General features: G+C 39.4%; 1 protein-coding gene across 6 annotated transcripts in view; it reads right to left on the bottom strand.

Moving 5' to 3' along the window:
• Positions 1-4,509: 4,509 nt before the first annotated feature.
• LOC109032038 (uncharacterized protein in vnfD 5'region) overlaps positions 4,510-15,199 on the bottom strand; it is a 32,119-nt gene continuing 21,429 nt past the window's right edge. For all 6 annotated transcript variants that reach the window (XM_072296188.1, XM_072296192.1, XM_072296189.1 and 3 more), the window contains 2 exons: positions 13,032-13,241; positions 4,510-8,917 (listed from right to left, as the gene is read on the bottom strand). In XM_072296188.1, the coding sequence (XP_072152289.1) occupies positions 7,094-8,917; positions 13,032-13,241 (2,034 nt within the window). In that variant the 3' untranslated portion in view covers positions 4,510-7,093. The remainder of the gene's footprint in view (positions 8,918-13,031; positions 13,242-15,199) is intronic.

The following is a 15,199-nucleotide window of genomic DNA, read 5'->3' as shown; positions in this document are numbered from 1 at the left end:
TCCTCTCCTCCTCCTCCTCCTCCTCCTCCTCCTCCTCCTCTTCCTCCTCCTCCTCCTCCTCCTCCTCCTCCTCCTTCTCCTCCTCCGCCTCCTCCTCCTCCTCCTCCTCCTCCTTCTCCTCCTCTTATTCTTTTCACGTCTTATTTTTCTTCTTTCCCTTTCTTCTTAGGCTTCTCTTCCTCCTCCGTTCTTGCAGTATCATGTTCCTTTTGAGAAATCTCGACCTTTTCGTCTTCATGTTTCTGCCGTGCAACGCAAAAACGCCGTAAACGCCATTTTAAATTTTTTGGGAACAATGATTCATAGCAAAAAAACGTGTGTACCTTTGGACAATGTTTTTACAGAATTCTTTTGCAAACACTATCAAAAACTTAGCCTGACAATTTGAGTGCATGGGTAAAACGGTTTTTATTTTATGAAGTGTTAAGTTCTAAAAAACGCGGGAAAATCTTGATGGCTTTACGACGTTCTTGCATAACACGGCAGATTTTTTCTCTGAAGTGGAATACTTGGTTTAAAACACGCGTTTTTTCTCCGGCTCCGTTGCATTGCTGGTTGCATTCAAAATTCCGATGATTTCGCTTGAGAAGCGACAATGCTGCTCTCACCCATCCCTCCCTGAAATAGTTCCATCGATTGCCCTTTTTTCGCCACAATTAATACCCCTCGACAAGACCCTCAAGTGCTCATTATAACCGAGGACCCTCGATCAAAACAGAGGGGAAACAGTCAGAAATCGGGCGAATCCGCACGTAAAGAAGGCAAAAGGTGCCTTCAGATTCGCTGATTTACTGCTGAGTAGTGCATTTCTATCTCCGAGTCGGAGGACGACTGTCTTGAAAACAACACGTTTTAGGAAGTCTCAACTACGCCTTTTCCGGCTGTCCTTTCGTCTCCCCATCAAGACTGACTACGCTCCTTAAGAAGCACGTGCGTTAAAACCAATGCGTGGATAAAAAAGAAACATTAATGAAGATGTTGCACGTGTGAGGGATTAGCAATTTGACTGTTGATTCTTACGTAAAAGTTCGCGAGAAACACGATGGGCCACTAGTTTTCTCTGAAATCAACTTCCAAGCTTAAAAAAAGCTCTCAAATCGTGGTCAAATTGGAGGGGATATCCCACGCTATCCTGAGAGTCCACCTCTACATCAAGACAAACTCTTAATGCAAAGATAGGGAGCAAATACATTGACAGGGCTACCATTTTATTTAGGGACTCTAAAACTGAAAACTCGGCAACCCTGCTAATGTAATTGCTCCGCGTCTTTGCATGGAGAGTCTTGATGTAGAGGTGGACTCTCAGGATAGCGTGGGATATCCCATCCATTTTGGCCACGACTTGAGAGCTTTTTTTGAGCTTGGGAGTTAATTTCAAAGAAAACCAGTGGCATAATCGTGTTTCTCGCGAACTTTTACTGAAGGATCAATAGTCAAATCGTAAATTCCTCATGTACATGCAACATCTCCATTCGTCACCTTCCGGACAAAATATCACAAGATCCATGCGACCTTTCAAAATTTCCGCCGCCATTTTATTTTTTTACAGAGAAATTGTTGGTTGAAACTGTTTGAGAATTTCACTGAATTTAATCGGCAGCACAAAGAAAATTCCGTGAAATTTTCCGACAGTTTCGTTGAACAATGTCTCTATGAACAAATAAAATGGCGGCGGAAATTTGTAAACGTCGCATGGCGCTTGTGATGCTTTGGCCGGAAGGTGATGAATTCTTCGCAAGGCTGCAAAAACAGAGTCGTTGATTTGCCACGTCGCAAACTTTTAGGAGAACCGTTCTTTCCCAATTCTTGATATTCTGTCTAATTCACGGGAAGAAGCGATTCAGGGCTCGCCTCTGAGAAATAAGGAGATCCATAGGAGATCTGTTCGTATTCTGGACATCTTGGACTTTTTTTGATGACGTAGGCCGGTACGGATGATTTTTATCATCGATTTTCTTGGAAATGGTGTAGTTTATGGAGAGCGTCATCCTATAAAAGGTAATTGAAATTACATCATGAGTTATGATTTAAGCAGAAAAATCGGGCGGTATGGTCCGTTTTGTCATACTTCGAATTCCGGATTTGTCTGGAATATCGGCGCCATGTTACTTCCGTGCTAAATTTTCTAAAAATAAAATTTGAAAGATTATATACAGAGTTGGAGCAGAACTGGCGTTGGATAGGAAATTTAAAAAGATTTTTCCAAAGTCGTGACAAAGAGGGAGTCTCAGAGCATCAATGTCCCATTGTCTTCCTAGGAAACATTGCGCAGCGCACATTTCGCCGTGGCCGCTAGCCCAAAGTCCCCCAAGTTTCTACCTTGTTTAAAGTCTGCGATTCCGTTCCGTCACATCAAGTTTTGGCTAATTTCTTCGACTTGATCCTAGTGAAAGTTCACGGGCGGCAGCACCTCGTAAGACACAAATTATTACGGACGCTTAGGTGGCATATGTGCAGTCTTGCCGTGTATCTGCATAAATTACTCCATTTCTGTTCAGAGACAAAATGTCACCAAGGACACTTACCTGAACTACTAGTTTAAACCCAATGTGATAGACTCCGATCTTTTCACCGAACCGAATCGAAATCCGAGGACGGAAACAAAGAGGAAGAACGGAAATGTGGAATATTCCATGCATTTTTGGCGTTGTTGTGACTGTTAAATTTTTTATAGGTACAAAATAAAAATATTCCGATATATTTTGATATACTGAGTCCAAAAATGACCTTGGTTTTTTCTTATCACCTCTCACTTTTCCGAAAAAGCGACTTTTTCCCGGTAAAATGAGCAAATTTGACGTATTTTTGCTATAATTGCAATTCATGTTGATGAATTATACCGGACCCGCGGTAAAGAGATTCTGTTATATATATTAAGCTGCTAAATCTTAATATGACCTAGGTTTTTTTTTATCACCCTCCAGTTCTCCGACGATGCCGATTTTCCAAAGCCTTTTGGGTAAAACCTTTTCCGGACTCTAAGTGTGTTAAAAATACATTTTCAGAATGATTTCTATGTGTGATATATCGATTCTTATGTATTTTAACTTGCTAAACCCGAATATGACCTTAGATTTTTCCTATCACCCCTCATTATCCCGGAAAATTCAATTTTTATCGGAGAACGAGCTTTCCCGGGTAAAATCGGCTTTTCCGAAAAATTGAAGGGTGATGGACATAAACGGAGGTCATATTCGGATTTACCGCCTAAATATCCGAAAGAATCACCTGATCTCGACCGAGAGATATTTTTGTTGTTATTTTTATACATGTCAAAATAGGGTGGAGAAAATCTTCAATCTTAAAAGCGCCAGAAATTACATTTACCTTAAGTTAAGTTTCTCGGTCAGGATGTTGATATATTGTTTAACTAAGATGTCAAATGAAATCAGCGACCCAAAAATCATACGATCCAACACCTTTTATGACGGTGCAGTGCATTTTCGAATAAAGTTCCGTTAAATCTAGTCCGTGGACCATAGTACGGTGCCCGGTCGAATGTGTGGCGATCAGCCAGGGGGTAATTCCGGCGCCATATTGAATTTCCGCTAAAGTGCGGGCAAACGCGGCATTTTAAAATTTTGAACTTCAAAAGTCGTTTTCGGAGGGAAAAACGGCTCGGAAAAATCTGCAAAAATCACTGCGTGATCGGGAGACATTGTAGTTTCTGAAAATGCAAGAATTAGAAACAGGTTGACAAGCTAATTGTGAGAGGCACACCTTATAGAAAACTAAAGGGCACGGATCTCCTTCCTTCAGTGACAGACCTGATTCCACATAGTGGTGTATCTTCATATCTTTGCGGCTTACCTACGCTCACACGGAATCAATTCGTATCACTGGAGGAGCTGTTGATAAAACATAGTTGACGAAATACCCTGAAATTCACCCACAAAGTGAATATCCAAGTATTTGGACAACTACACCTGTCGAAATAGAGTGGGAGAGCGAAAATTAGCGAACTGAAATATAAATACTAAATGATTAAATACTAACAGGGAAATGAAGAAAGACTGAGAAATACGTTTCACTCAAACACGTATTTTAATAATTACATATCTTAAGTGCAGAAGGCACAAAAGAAAAAGATAACAAAATATATAAAAAAACAAAAGAAAACATGGACAAAAAATAAGAGTAGGAACTACCTACGTCACCAAAACAATGTGAAAAGTGATTAAGGTACAATCTTTCCCAGAATCCAGGGTGGAAAAGCTCATGGCTAAGGCTATTGCAAGAACTCAGAAATATTCGGTCAAAGAGCAGAGAGGACCACTGACCACTGGCCGAGGCTTCAGCGACGGTTGTCACTCAAGATTCAAAGTTGGAGGTTGAATATCGAATGAATCTTGAATTCGAAAATCATCCACGGAGCAAAGCTCGGTATATTGCGAAAAAGCAATTACTGATTATCAACTAATAGCTAATAAAAAGTAATGCGTTTGAGAAGATGTGAGAAAAAGATTGATCTTTACCTAGGTACATGTTAAAATTTGGAAAAGAGATAAATTTGAATAAAGGGGTTTTTATTTTAAAATTGTCAACGCTGCACATGTCCTTAAAATGTTTTAGTTAAGGAAAAAAAAAGAAAGAAGGAGAGAAAGAAAGAAAAAATAATCCTCCTTCCCCAATGGAGACAGAAGGGACAATTGTCGTTCTGAAAAATATCAGATCCAAAAAATATAATTGGTAGTTTAGGTGGATACGTAGCTCTTCAATAATTAGGAATGTTACAAAAAGGAAACTTTAGACTCTCCGAATATGACTTTAGAAGGCGCATTAGGACCAACAAATCGGCAATATTGCTGCAATATTTCGTGTAAGGCGGGTTCTTAGTATTTTAATATTGCACCAATATTAGCAATATTAGAAATCCAACGTCAGGTATCGCTTGCTGATTCTAAGATTGTCACTATGTTGACACAATATTGGTTATACAATGTTGGTAAAATAAAACTGTCATAAAATGGATTTTTTAATATTGCAGTAATATGGTAGTTTTAACATTGCCTCAATGTTGAAAAAACACTGACCATAGGCTTCTGCCTATAATATTAGGAAAACAAAATTGCTTAACCCTAGTCTGCCTAAGTGGGGTCAGATTGACCCCACGGAAGTTTCAACTCTTTGCCATTTCTCGTGGTATGCACGAAATTTTTTGTCCTTCACAAATAGCTCTACAAATACATCTAGAAACACGATTTTGAAGGGGGGGGGATGTGCATGATGAGAGATCAAAAAATTCACGAGTACCCCTAGAAAGCCTGAGCGGGGTCAGATATCCTTATAACATATATTTTACCATTTAGCATCACAAAAGCTTACTTTGAAGGTGTATTCATTTTTCTCTTTTTAATTTTTTTCAGAAACTTATAAAACAAGCAAAATTTTTCAGATTTTTTCCGTTTTCAGTATTTAGTAGCCACAATGATTTTTTTTTCTCATGCTGAGAACAACATGGCAACATGTGTATGATAAAATGGTTGCATACCCTGCGCCGTGTTTTTTAAAACTTAGATATGCTTTATGGTTAAGGCCTGTAAGGTTAGTGCACTGATATTAACTAAAAACATGAAAAAAAACATAGCTAACTAATTGATTTTCAGCTGGGGTCAAATTGACCCCGCTCAGGCTTTCTCGTTGGTTCAGAGGCTCAGGCAGACTAGGGTTAAATAATATTGAGACGATGTTATCTCTGTTACACTGTGGTAATATTTATGTTAACATTCAAATAACGTTAGAACAACGAACATTACAGGCTTCTGTTCGTAATATTGTCATAATATTGACACAATTTTGGATATCTAAAACTGCTGAATTGATATTATGCTAACATTATTTTTACAACATTCTGGTAATATTCGCACTTTAACATTGTCACAAGATTGAGAAAATAACCATTTAAGGCTTCTGTCTGCAATATTGCCTTAGTATTGGCGCAATATTGGGCAAACAATATTCCTAAAATAATATTATCCTGACATTATTTTTTTCATATTGTAGTAATATTCGCATTTTAACATCGCTACAGTATTAAGAAAATAAACATTTTAGGCTTCTGTTTCTAATATTGTCATAAGAGTAACACAATATTGTGCGCGGCGAGCAAAATTCGACCGCGTCTGCTATTTCCGCCACCAGGGCGCGCTCGCCGCGGATCTGCCGTTGCGGTCCCTTTAAGGGCAAATTAAAGGGCAAAAACTGCGACCTTTTGCTTTTTGACGTACTAGGCACATGATCCATAGGCGCCTTACCCATCTTACCGATATTCATAGGCCAAGGGCTCAAATGGAACCTTTTGGCAACGGTCCGCGCGCGGCCGCCCGGTCAGTGGGGCTGGTTCTCATTTCGCCTGGGCAGTGCCCGTTGTGGGAGCCAATTTAAGTGCTGAAGCCAGTGAAAACAGTTAATGAAGTAGCTGGCCTAGGTAAGTGCCTCGGCACTCCTATGTTCCGTGTGCCTACCTTAGGCATTGCGCCCAATACGACGCCAAGAAATTACTTCCGCGAGGATGGCAGGTATTACGGCGCTCTATCACCTACCTTGCCTCAGAGATAAGACAAATGATTTACCAGTACAGAGGCAATTCTGGTACGATAAGTTTAAGCCATCGTTATGATCACAATATTGGTAGAACAAGCTTGGAATAATGTTATTGACCTAACATTGCCACAATCTTGGAAATCCAAGCTTGTCTCAGAGGTAAAATAAATGTCCTGCCAACATTATTGCAATATTTTTACAACAAGTCTATGGCAACATCATGATCACAATATCCGCTGAGCAAGCTTGGAGCAATATTATTAACATAACATTGTCAAAATATTGAATATCAAAGTTTGTCTCGGAAATAAAATAATGTCCTACCAATATTTTGGCAATATTGTAAGGATAGGCTTGGAGCAGTTTTACAAACCTAACATTAGCACAATCTTTCGGCTCAAGCTTGTATCAGAGGTAAAATAAATGTTCTGCTAACATTGTGGGAACAATAGCAAGATAAGCTTGGCCACTACATTCAAATGTGAAAAAATGTCGTACCAAGCTTGTACCAAGGTCAAATTTCCGATTGGGATGAAAAAGTCCTGTTGAGCTACTCACCCAATGTGGGGGAAAAGTGATTTATCATGAATTTTATCCCATCACCGCCTATCGATTTGATCATAGTCCAATATGCTTCGGAACCGACGTCTCTCCCTGCTTTCTTTATGAACATGATCGCGGTTTTAAATGCTTTTGAGATTTTCAGCTTCTCAGATACTGTCAAATTCTCTTTGATTAGAGGTTTGTTCAGTAACTGTTCAAGATTATGAGAAGTGTTGTGAGCAGACACGGCGTCTACCTTTGCGATGTTAAATACATGTGCAATTTCTTTTTGGACGAATACGATCTGATAGGCTGGTGTCTCATTCAGAGTGAAATTGCCCAGCGAACGGTGGTCGAAGTCAAAACCGGAGAATAAAGATCTGAAAACGTTTATTAAAGTTTCTAAACTCGCCTTTTCGTGAAGCATATATGCAGGCGCGCGAGTGTTGAAACGATCGGATATAATTTTGTTAAAATCAGAGGCATCATTATTTAAATTATTAAAAGAGCCAGCAAACCTATCATAAATCTGTTTTGTTTCATCTAATTCATTTTTGAAATTTCTCGTTAGATATTCTTTTAATTCCTTATTCGGAATTCGCAATAAGTAGTAATTTTCTGATGATTGCATGTCCGGTTTTGCATCGACATATCCGACATGGGTCATAAGAGTCCAATAAGACTCTTCCGTTTGTATCAGATTCTCAAATATTAAATCACGGTAGAGTTCTTTTCTTAATGACCGTCCACTCAGCAGAAAATAGAGGTCTAGCATACCGAACTTGCCTGAACACTTAATAAGGTGTCTGATCCTCCTCAGAGAGCCTGATTCTGCCCAGTAATCATCAAACACACCATTATGAATTGCTGACACAACAGCATACGGGTTGAATATGACATTACCGGCATAGTGATAGCCATCATACCATTCTTCAAATCCTTCAAATGTTAAGTTTGTCCCCGAGGAATCAATCAGCCATTTGACCTCGTGATCCAAAAAACCGAAGTAGGGTCCAAATTTATAATCATCAAGGGTGGTGTAAGCCATGAAATCCGGAAGATCAGAAAAAATGCTAGATTTTGCTACATAGGTAATCCCAATTATTACACCGCAATCAATAGAGATTTTTAGACCATCCTTGAAGAAAAACGAGTAAAACTTCCGCATCAAAATCACAATTCTTGAATAAAATTCACCAAGACCGAAAGGCTTTCCCTCTGCAGTTTCTGATATTACTTTTTCAATTGCCAGATGAAATGGCGCATCATATTCGTCGATTAGGACAGCTATTTTGTAACCGTTAGCTTGGAGTTTCCTTATCATTAGGGAATATCCACGCAGAACTATTTGAAGGCCTCCGTCTTTATCGCGTAAGTAATGTTTTAGCCGTTCTTTTTCTCTTGGTTCAAGAAGCCGATCGTACTTGACAAAGATTTCGAGTAGATCATCTCTTAGGTATATAAGGAGGGCTTTTTCAAACTCCAAAGCCGTAGAGGCGACGGAGACACTCAGCAAACTAAAATGAAAAACAGCATACTTATGCTGATGTTTCATCCTGATTTTTTCGAACTTTGTATCGTTCTGGATACTAAAACCTGCAAAAAAGTCCATTGCTTCTACCTTTTCATCCTTCGTCAGGAAGGTTTCTAGCATTGACAAGTTCGTGGTTTTTCCAAACCGACGGGGTCGCGTAATCAGCTTCAGTTTAGGTCCTGTAAGTGCTTCCCCGATCCATGGGGTCTTGTCCACTATGATATTGTCATCCATGACCATTCTTTGAAATTGATGTTCTCCAAATGGTACCTGGTCCCTCAAGTCATGGGGATGAGCCTAAAAGGAAGAAGACAATTTATTAAGGGTAAGTAAAGAGCATTGGCGTACGAGAGAGGGGCCAGGCCCCCCCCCCACTACAATTGAAAATAGTATCATATGGCAAACCCCCCCCCCCAGAAATTCTGGGTTGTGGGAAAATACCTTCGTCGAGGATGATTATCTCTCTTGTAGAGTCTAAATTGCAAACGCCGTGTTCATGCACTTAGTATTTTCTAAAATTTTCACCATGGAGGCCTCAAAATTTGTCCAAGTAGAGTTAAAATTTCAAAAAAATTCCAAATCTACTAAACGCGACAATTCGGGCGCATTATTTGCTGAAATTACGTAAAAATAAACGTAATTTTTCGGCAGACATTGATGAAACGTCTGCACCATGGAAGCCTCAAAATGCGTTCAAAAAGATTTAAAATTTAAAAAAATTTCCGGGGGAGGCTTAGGGTCGACAGTTTTGAAACTTTTTTCGAATTTCCAAGACAGCTAGGGGTAAAAAGTTGCGTTTTGGCATAAAAATAACGCTCAGTTTTTTTCAGAATTTTTGGATGAGATTCTTAGTCCGTCCCGACGCCATCATTGTTGCCAAATTTTCGATTTTTTCGAGGAATTGCCAGGATTTGGTTTAAGGCCCGGCAACGCGTGGAATTAATCAAAATGGAATATAAATTACTTTTAATATCTGTAAGTACCTAAGTAGTCGTCTAATTTTGCATGGTGTATACGGAGTAATTTTGGAGGTAATACATTTGAAATCCTAGGTTTCACCTGACTCAAAGCGTTTGCTGCTAATACCAAGGAGTGTTCCGACTCATTTATCGGAAAATTGACTGTTTGCTGTTAGCCCGGCTTCTTCAATTATGAAATTAGTCAAAAGATCTTTTAGGAACTTAAATTAATGACCCAAGTTGGTGCTTTGTGCCAACTTTCACACGATCAAACGCCTTTTTACAAAATCTACAGTCCTTCTCAGTGAACTCTTCGTGTGATCAAAGTGCCCACGCTACATGATGCGTAACCCTTCAATTTTGAGTTTAGTCCAAAGATCTTTAAGGAACTGAAGTTGATGACCCAGGTGGTGCATTCGTGCCATCTTTCAAAGAATTAAAGGCATTTTTTCAAAATCTGCAGTCCGTCAAAGTGAGCTCTTCGTGTGATTTCGCGGAACAAAGTGCCCTCGCCTTGTGACCAGTGTCCCTTCAATTTTGAGTTTTGTCCAAAGATCTTTTAGGAACTTAAATTAATGAGAAGTGTGCTTGATGCCCACTCTTAAAGAATTAAAGGCATTTTTCAAAGTTTTACAATCCTTCAAAATGAGCTTTCCGTGTGGTTTTACTAAGAATCGACCTTGGCCCCGACCCCCCCCCCCCCCATTTTAGCGTACCCCAAAATCGTTCGACGTGCATAAGGAGACCATAGATATGTTCTTCCCTGCAATTTTTGAATGAAATTTAACAGATAGATTCTGAGATATGGCTGTGCACAGATTTAGGGGACGCCGGGCGGACGCACACATTTTTTCAAGTATGGTTATTTTGACTGCAGGGGCCTTAAAACGTCTAGAAATGATGAAATCAAAACTTTTTGTTTTCTTGGAGGGTGACAATACTACCCCTACCCTAGGGGAGCGAAAAAGTAAAACTTTGATACATCGGTACGTTCCAGAATTTTGGCATGAGTGACAGACCTGGCCTTGCCAACATTCATAAAATTGTTAACAGTGATTCAGAAAAATAGGAAATGAAAATATAGGAAAAAGAAGATGAAGGAGAAGGAAGATGGAAAGAAAAACAAGTTGGTTTTTGCAATCGCTAGCGATAGCAATATTCGTCATGGGAACTTTTGCTTCTGGGATATGAAAATGTTAAGGTACAGTTCGTTTGTAGTATCTTCAGAATTACGCCAAGAAATTAACTCCGCGAGGATGGCAGGTAATACGGCGCTCTATCACCTACCTTGCCTCAGAGATAAGACAAATAATTTACCAGTATAGAGGCAATTCTGGTACGACAAGTCTAAGCCATCGTTATGATCACAATATTGGTAGAACAAGCTTGGAATAATGTTATTGACCTAACATTGCCACAATCTTGGAAATCCAAGCTTGTCTCAGAGGTAAAATAAATGTCCTGCCAACATTATTGCAATATTTTTACAACAAGTCTATGGCAACATCATGATCACAATATCCGCTGAGCAAGCTTGGAGCAATATTATTAACATAACATTGTCAAAATATTGAATATCAAAGTTTGTCTCGGAAGTAAAATAATGTCCTACCAATATTGTGGCAATATTGTGAGGATAGGCTTGGAGCAGTTTTACAAACCTAACATTAGCACAATCTTTAGGCTCAAGCTTGTCTCAGAGGTAAAATAAATGTTCTGCTAACATTGTGGGAACAATAGCAAGATAAGCTTGGCCACTACATTCAAATGTGAAAAAATGTCGTACCAAGCTTGTGCCAAGGTCGAATTTCCGATTGGGATGAAAAAGTCCTGTTGAGCTACTCACCCAATGTGGGGGAAAAGTGATTTATCATGAATTTTATCCCATCACCGCCTATCGATTTGATCATAGTCCAATATGCTTCGGAACCGACGTCTCTCCCTGCTTTCTTTATGAACATGATCGCGGTTTTAAATGCTTTTGAGATTTTCAGCTTCTCAGATACTGTCAAATTCTCTTTGATTAGAGGTTTGTTCAGTAACTGTTCAAGATTATGAGAAGTGTTGTGAGCAGACACGGCGTCTACCTTTGCGATGTTAAATACATGTGCAATTTCTTTTTGGACGAATACGATCTGATACGCTGGTGTCTCATTCAGAGTGAAATTGCCCAGCGAACGGTGGTCGAAGTCAAAACCGGAGAATAAAGATCTGAAAACGTTTATTAAAGTTTCTAAACTCGCCTTTTCGTGAAGCATATATGCAGGCGCGCGAGTGTTGAAACGATCGGATATAATTTTGTTAAAATCAGAGGCATCATTATTTAAATTATTAAAAGAGCCAGCAAACCTATCATAAATCTGTTTTGTTTCATCTAATTCATTTTTGAAATTTCTCGTTAGATATTCTTTTAATTCCTTATTCGGAATTCGCAATAAGTAGTAATTTTCTGATGATTGCATGTCCGGTTTTGCATCGACATATCCGACATGGGTCATAAGAGTCCAATAAGACTCTTCCGTTTGTATCAGATCCTCAAATATTAAATCGTGGTAGAGTTCTTTTCTTAATGACCGTCCACTCAGCAGAAAATAGAGGTCTAGCATACCGAACTTGCCTGAACACTTAATAAGGTGTCTGATCCTCCTCAGAGAGCCTGATTCTGCCCAGTAATCATCAAACACACCATTATGAATTGCTGACACAACAGCATACGGGTTGAATATGACATTACCGGCATAGTGATAGCCATCATACCATTCTTCAAATCCTTCAAATGTTAAGTTTGTCCCCGAGGAATCAATCAGCCATCGGACCTCGTGATCCAAAAAACCGAAGTAGGGTCCAAATTTATAATCATCAAGGGTGGTGTAAGCCATGAAATCCGAAAGATCAGAAAAAATGCTAGATTTTGCTACATAGGTAATCCCAATTACTACACCGCAATCAATAGAAATTTTTAGACCATCCTTGAAGAAAAACGAGTAAAACCGTCGCATAAAAATCAAAGTTCTTGAATAAAATTCCCCAAGAACCAAAGGCTTTCCCTCCGCAGTTTCTGATATTGCTTTTTCAATTGCCACATGAAATGGCGCATCATATTCGTCGACTAAAACAGCTATTTTGTAACCGTTAGCTTGGAGTTTCTCTATCATTAGGGAATATCCATTCAGAACGTCTTGAAGGCTTCCGTCCTTATCGGAAGAGTGACCTTCTAGCCGTTCTTTTTCTCTTGGTTCAAGAAGCTGACCGTACTTGCCAGAGATTTTAAATATATCGTGTCTTAGGTATGAAAGGAATTCGTTTTCAAACTCCAAAGCCGTAGAGGCGACGGAGAGACTCAGCAAACTAAAATGAAAAACAGCATACTTATGCTGATGTTTCATCCTAATTTTTTCGAACTTTGTATCGTTCTGGATACTGAAACCTGCAAAAAGGTTCATTGCTTCTACCTCTTCATCCTTGGTCAGGAAAGTTCTCAGCATCGATAAGTTCGTGGTTTTTCCAAACCGACGGGGTCGCGTAATCAGCTTCAGTTTAGGTCCTGTAAGTGCTTCCCCGATCCATGGGGTCTTGTCCACTATGATATTGTCATCCATGACCATTCTTTGAAATTGATGTTCTCCAAATGGTACCTGGTCCCTCAAGTCATGGGGATGAGCCTAAAAGGAAGAAGACAATTTATTAAGGGTAAGTAAAGAGCAGAGGGGCCAGGGCCCCCCCCCACTACAATTGAAAATGGTATCATATGGCAACCGCCCCCCCACCCCCCAGAAATTCTGGATTGTGGGGAAACACCTTCGTCGAGGATGATTATCTCTCTTGTAGAGTCTAAATTGAAAAAGCCGTGTTCATTCACTTAGTATTTTCTAAAATTTTCACCATATAGGCCTCAACATTTGTCCAAGTAGAGTTAAAATTTCAAAAAAATTCCGAATCTACTCAACGCGACAATTCGGGCGCATTATTTGCTGAAATTTTGTAAAAATAAACGTAATTATTCGGCAAAGATTGATGAAACATCTGCATCATGAAGCATCAAAATGCGTTCAAAAAAATTTAAAATTTAAAAAAATTTCCGGGGGAGGCTTAGGGTCGACAGTTTTGAGACTTTTTTCGAATTTCCAAGACAGCTAGGGCTAAAAAGTTGCATTTGGCATAAAAATAACGCTCAATTTTTTTCAGAATTTTTGATACTGAATTGCACTTAAATTGGAACCCTCAAAATGAGCTGTCCGTGTGGTTTTGCTAAGAATCGACCTTGGCCCCGAGCCCCCCCCCCCCCCACCCAAATTTTAGCGTACCCCAAAATCGTTCGACGTGCATAAGGAGACCATAGATATGTTCTTCCCTGCAATTTTTGAATGAAATTTAACAGATAGATTCTGACATATGGCTGTGCACAGATTTAGGGGACGCCGGGCGGACGGACACGCATTTTTTCAAGTGTGGTTATTTTGACTGCAGGGACCTTAAAACGTCTAGAAATGATGAAATTAAAACTTTTTTTTTTCTTGGAGGGTGACAATACTACCCCTACCCTAGGGGAGCGAAAAAGTAAAACTTTGATACATCGGTACGTTCCAGAATTTTGGTATGGGTGACAGACCTGGCCTTGCCAACATTGTACCAAGCTTCTACCAAGGTCGAATTTCCGATTGGGATGAAAAAGTCCTGTTGAGCTACTCACCCAATGTGGGGGAAAAGTGATTTATCATGAATTTTATCCCATCTTCGCCTATCGATTTGATCATAGTCCAATATGCTTCGGAACCGACGTCTCTCTCTGCTTTCTTTATGAACATGATCGCGGTTTTAAATGCTTTTGAGATTTTCAGCTTATCAAATACTGTCAAATTCTCTTTGATTAGAGGTTTGTTCAGTAACTGTTCAAGATTATGAGAAGTGTTGTGAGCAAACACGGCGTCTACCTTTGCGATGTTAAAAACATGTGCAATTTCTTTTTGGACGAATACGATCTGATAGGCTGGTGTCTCATTCAGAGTGAAATTGCCCAGCGAACGGTGGTCGAAGTCAAAACCGGAGAATAAAGATCTGAAAACGTTTATTAAAGTTTCTAAACTCGCCTTTTCGTGAAGCATATATACAGGCGCGCGAGTGTTGAAACGATCGGATATAATTTTGTTAAAATCAGAGGCATCATTATTTAAATTATTAAAAGAGCCAGCAAACCTATCATAAATCTGCTTTGTTTCATCTAATTCATTTTTGAAATTTCTCGTTAGATGTTCTTTTAATTCCTTATTCGGAATTCGCAATAAGTAGTAATTTTCTGATGATCGCATGTCCGGTTTTGCATCGACATATCCGACATGGGTCATAAGAGTCCAATAAGACTCTTCCGTTTGTATCAGATTCTCAAATATTAAATCACGGTAGAGTTCTTTTCTTAATGACCGTCCACTCAGCAGAAAATAGAGGTCTAGCATACCGAACTTGCCTGAACACTTAATAAGGCGTGTGATCATCTTCAGAGAGCCTGATTCTGCCAAGTAATCATCAAACATACCATTATGGATTGCTGACACAACAGCATACGGGTTGAATATGACATTACCGGCATAGTGGTAGCCATCATACCATTCTTCAAATCCTTCAA

Source organism: Bemisia tabaci, chromosome 2 (assembly GCF_918797505.1).
Source record: "Bemisia tabaci chromosome 2, PGI_BMITA_v3".
NCBI classification, from domain to species: domain Eukaryota; kingdom Metazoa; phylum Arthropoda; class Insecta; order Hemiptera; family Aleyrodidae; genus Bemisia; species Bemisia tabaci.
Note: the sequence above shows the minus strand (reverse complement) of the source record. Positions and strands in the feature narration are given on the sequence as shown.